We start from the raw sequence: 5574 nt of genomic DNA on the forward strand, positions 1-5574 counted from the left end.
ATTATATTTTGACCTTTTTTATAAGTTTGTTAGTGTATTTAATAACCGTTGCTAACTTGCTACTCCATAATACTAAAATAATAATACTCATGAGAAGTAGGTTTTGCAATGTTTTTTCCCATTCACAGGGTTTCACCATATACCTTTCACTTAATTTTTTTTTCAAAGTCGTGGCAGATTTAGTTCACACTTAATTATCCTGTTACAAAATGGGAAATGAGTCTTTGTGGGAATAATCTGAAAGGTCGTTAATACATTTCTCAAATAAAGCAGCAGCAGCTGTTCGCCTGTGATTTAGGGAGTCATCCAATTTGGACTCTTTATCTTTTTCATAACTACTCCAACTTACCTTAATTTACTCTCAAAATTGAAAAGGGGAAAAAAACAGCCATGATAAGTTGGTCATGATTTCAACTCAACCATCATTAACTTTTCTAGGTGCTTAACTTCTTGACTAATTTCATCTAAATTATGGTTGTCACTTATATAATTCAAAATGTCAAATTGCTGACTCATATACACACTGCACTATTGCGAGTTGCATTGAACTGAGAAATACGCAGAGAAATAATAATTACTTCTACCACTACTTAAGACCACAATGGATGAAGGTATATTCCAGTTTTCGTTTATGCTTTTTTTTTGGGTTGTATTTTAGCCTCAAAATTTTATAAGTACTATTCCCTCCGTTCCATAGTAATGGAGGTGTTTCTTTTCGACACGAAAATTAAGAAAAATTATGTTAGGTGAGATAAAGTAAAAGAAGAATAGAGTGAAAAATGAAAAAAGGTTGAGAGATGAGAGAAAAAAGTAAGAAAGAGTAAAGTAGATGTGGAAAAATGTGTTGACTTTTATTAAAAAGAGAAATGACTCTATTATTATGAAACGTACTAAAATAGTAAAATGACTCTATTACTATGTAACAAAAGAGGTATTTATTAAGCACTATAAACTATTAGAAAGTAGAGAATACACTGTAGCTTTATCTAATTCATACCTCTATAATTATGAAGAAAATTCAATCTTAAATTTTGATTTGAAAATTTTCCACCAGAGGTTTTATTATTTGAAGTATTTGATACTATACGCCAAAAGCTGTTTATTCCCTGTAATAGTTCAGACATGTAAATGATAGGACATGGTAATGTCTTATAACACACTTTGATTTGATATATTGAAAATTTCACTTTGGTATTGTCGCATTATATTACTCATCAACCCTGTATTAACTCATAAATTGATTACATATGTCTAGCAACGCAACCATAGATGCCATTGATTATCCAATCATACAAATTAGTACTACATGCAAATAAGTTTGCACCTACAAGTGCAAAACATGAACTGAAAAAAAGGGAAAGATAACAACATCAACAGAGTTTGAAGCTGGCAAATTTCCTCCCACAATTACCAAGGAAAAAATTCATCAGCTTCACAACTTGTAGAAGACAACCTTATTCGAAAACATGACCCGAACACGGGACAACGCAGCGAGTGCTCAGCAGCAAACCGCTCCCTTCATTTCGCCTCGTGCAACTAAATGAGGGCGAGAGAAATTTTTGCTGCCGAGCACTCCAGCAAACACCATACCAAAAAAAAAAATCACTAAAACACGATAACGACGTGACACAACACACAAGGGGGCGAGGTCTAGGCAGTGTCGTCATCAGAGCAGGCAAAGCCTTCGAGTGAAGGATGGGGCGCGTGGCCCTTGCCGAATGATCTGATGTGGTCCTTGAGCGACCTCTTGTGCTTGAAGTCGGAGCCGCAGGTGCAATACCAGAGCTTCCCGCAGTTCTTCTCGTGCGTGCGCCAGTCGCCCTTCACAGCGAACGACTTGCCGCACGACTTCCGGCACGCGAAGGGCTTCGCGCCGTGCTTCCGCTTGTAGTGCGTCTGCAGCGTGCGGAAGTCCTTGAGCGGCTTCGCGCGCGGGTGGTTCACGTTGTTCTTGCATCCCGCCGCGCAGCAGTAGCACGGCAGCCGCAGCATTGCCGCCGGCTGCGTGCCCCGCAGGGACTCCGGGCCCTTTCGGAACTCCGAACCGTGGCCCCACATGTGCATCTGTGCATTGGCAAAGTGAAATACTATGAGATGTGAGATTTCATGTAGATTTCAAAGAGTTTGTGTATTTGTTTTTATTTGTTAAAGCATCCGATTGCACCTAGTGTTTTGTTTATCACAACAATATAATCCCCAAAAATGATGTGTACACTAATACATAGACATCACTTTATAACTTAATTGCCTCGATTGAATGCATATGGTCCAGGTGGACAAAATAATGATTCGAATACCCAAATGGAGTAGTAACAAACTACATTAATTATACCAATATAGCAATAATTCTTGTAATCTAGTAAAGAAATTATTACCCAAGTAGTTCAAATGCAACCTATATATATACTACTCTTAAGAATGCAAACTAACAAACTAACAAAGTATAAATTCAGGTAAAGGATCAAATGCGTAGTAGAGTATACACTTTGGAAATAAAAATGAAATACTACTTATAATTTTGATGTTTCACAAAAATCTATGACACTTGTTACTTCGTGTTCTATGTGATTTTCTGCGTACAAGAGTATAAATAAACTTGATTAGTCGTAGCTTAAAGAAACTTTGCATACTAACATTTGAACCCAACAAAATACTTATAAAAGATTCGATATAATTATTTTACCTAGCTATCATGAATCAAGATTCGTTTAGCAACATAGGAGTATTATATTGTTAGTAAACTCGAGATTTAACGGGCTAATTACCTGCATGTTATTATATCTATTGAAGGTCTTGCTGCAGATGTTGCAAGAAAACTGCATGGGCCCAACAAGAATCTGTGCTGGAGTTGGGATCCAAAATCTCCTCTCACAATTCAAACTTCCATTAGATGACTTGTTCATCTTCTTCTTCTCCGAATACTCTTCCTCGTCTTCGCTGAAACCATAGCGCTTTCTTTTGTCTCCTTCAATTCCTCCTACTTCAGGCAACCCTATGTGAAGAGCCACCGTTACATTCTCATTCAATCTCCCTCTCTTTTCTTGGTCCACGCCCTCATCTTCCTCTTCCTTCACCTCCTTCTCCGTGAATCTGCTAAGAAGAGGCAAGCATTGGATCGTCTCGTACATGTAATTTTCTCTCTCTTGATCGAGATTGTGAGCTGTTTGCTGCTGCTGTTGGTAGAAGAGAGGGAATTGGAAGAAATTCATGGCGTTTTGAGAGTGATTTTGTGTTGAAGAAGTGGAGAGGGAAATGACTTGAGCCATTCAATGGAATTTCGAGTATCTAAGCACAACTTTATATTCTTCAACATTTTGTGCTCATCATAGTAGAAGAGAATTTTATTTCAATTCTTTTCCTAAGATGGGATTATTGTAGTTGGACTTTGTGTGGGAAAGCTTGAACCGAGTATTGAATTTTCTGAATCCTGCTTTCTATCGTCTTTTTGATAACCTTTTTTTTTCCTTTTCGTGTGTTTTACATTCCTTGACTCTTTATCTCCACACAAAAGTTTGAATTCTTCATTTTATGTAGGAGTATTATTTAATCTTATTCAACATATTTATAATCAATAATTTAATATGATGTGCATCGCTAATACACATGTATGATCTAATTAAAACAATAGCAAAACTAGTAGTACCACTTCATTTTAAGTCACTTGCATAAAAGTTCTTATCATGCACATAAATAATTTTTCGCTCTTAATCACCGAGGGTTTGGAGTTGCAATTAATTATAAAGAAATAATGAAGAAGATAGAAAAAAGTGCTGAAGAAAATGAACAAATAAATATTCTTTTTAATTATTAATTACTTTTTAGGTAACAAAATTAAAAATTGTGATTGTACACGTTTATACAAATAATTAAAGAATTAGAACTGCAGTTTCAACTCCCATACCCAAGAATTTACCGAGAGAGAGAGAGAGAGAGAGAGAGTAGTGGTGGGGTTAATTAGGAATAGGAACGTATGCCAACTTTAAACTTTTTACTTTTTATTCACTATTTTATTAACTCCCGTTTTTCACGTCCGTTAACGATATTCACGGACTAAATATTGTAATCAATAATCTAATAGCAAAATTTACAAATTGATTTCTCAAGTAATCGATGGAACATTAAAATCAGTTAAATCGCTCTTCATCGAATTAAGATGCGGATATTATTGACTAATATATGTTCCTAAATTTTGAATATATGTATTATGTATATTTAAGAAAATAGTTTACGAAAAAGACGAGTTGTTGGATTTGTTAGTTGGGGTAGCTATTGTGGAATTTTACCCACTATTGCAACACAAACTGCATTTGACATTTGGGTTTCTCTATAGTCAGTCAATCGCATTTAGAGGATAAATAAGCTACAATCATACATAAAGAAAATGGTTCGAGATAATTGAGACCAAATTGTTGAATTTTGAGATATTAAATGTTGGAATCTAAGCCCGGTCAACGACCAGGTCGTATGAGTGAAAAATGTTTTTATTTGGTAAAATTAAATAATATAGAATCAATGAGCGTGTAAAGCCCACACGTGTGGTTGTTGGGCTAGAGTGCTTAGACTTGGTTTGACCCTAAATTAATCTTTTTAGAATGTTAAAATGGACCTTTAAAACGTCCAATTATGTGTGTCATGATGATTTCATTCGTGCACACATTCAAATTCGTCCCACGACCAAATTAAAATGACCAATTCCGTGTTTTTTTTTCAGTCGTGCACATAGAGGCGTTCAAGTTCATCCCTTGAACGAACAATGTCGTGTGACATCATGTCCAAATACATCACGCTTTGCACAAGTTCAGCCCGCGTTCGAAAGACGGTTATATTGCTCTACCATCTCTCACCAATCGTGAAGGCAGACTTAACTCACTCTATTAGATGGAAGACGAGCATTTGTCAAAGTTAACTAAACTGCAATTCGTAATCTTAAATTTTTTGCGACGCAATGCAAAAGAATAAGGTCCTATAACTATCAATGGTGGCTTGTACCTCATGGACCCCGCGTCAAAATTATCAATAAATGCCCGCAATTTCTGACAACATATATCATCATAATACATGTGACTATCTATAAAGTGAACAAAAATTGAGAGATAACCCAAGACATAAATAGACAACTGAAAATCTTGCGAGCTTTTTAAGGAATCTCCTTTTCGCTAGCACGGATGATTATTACTATTATTATTGTTTCAGTATATATATTCCCGCTCTTCCACATAATAAGAATTGCAATGATCTGTATAAAAATAATTATAGCTATCTAGATTAGGATATAGTGTAGTAATACTAATTAAGGTTTAATCTTCCACTAATCACCCGTAACCAATATGATTGACAAAGGCTAATTAATCGATGCAATTAATTATAGTGAAGTCTATTCCGGCGCTAATAAAACTAACCGACAAGATATGATATAACCGGATTTTCAGGATATTAAGAACAGTCACTCTTTTTCTTTTGCCTCTGATCTTTTCAACCTTTTCTTGTTGGGTATTATTTGAAGTGTGCATGATTCTCTGCTTTGGCCTCCCTTTCCCATTGTTTCCACGCCAATATATACAACTTTTTTTGGCC

General features: G+C 35.6%; 1 protein-coding gene across 1 annotated transcript; it reads right to left on the minus strand.

Moving 5' to 3' along the window:
- Positions 1 to 1250: 1250 nt before the first annotated feature.
- On the minus strand, positions 1251 to 3433 carry LOC125220014 (zinc finger protein WIP3-like). Its single transcript, XM_048122122.1, has 2 exons — positions 2766 to 3433; positions 1251 to 2064 (listed from the first exon to the last, which is right to left on the minus strand). The coding sequence occupies exons 1-2, from the start codon at positions 3264 to 3266 to the stop codon at positions 1651 to 1653; spliced, it is 915 nt and encodes a 304-aa protein (XP_047978079.1). The 5' UTR covers positions 3267 to 3433; the 3' UTR covers positions 1251 to 1650.
- Between the last annotated feature and the right edge of the window lie 2141 nt (positions 3434 to 5574).

This window comes from Salvia hispanica, chromosome 4, assembly GCF_023119035.1.
Source record: "Salvia hispanica cultivar TCC Black 2014 chromosome 4, UniMelb_Shisp_WGS_1.0, whole genome shotgun sequence".
NCBI lineage: Eukaryota > Viridiplantae > Streptophyta > Magnoliopsida > Lamiales > Lamiaceae > Salvia > Salvia hispanica.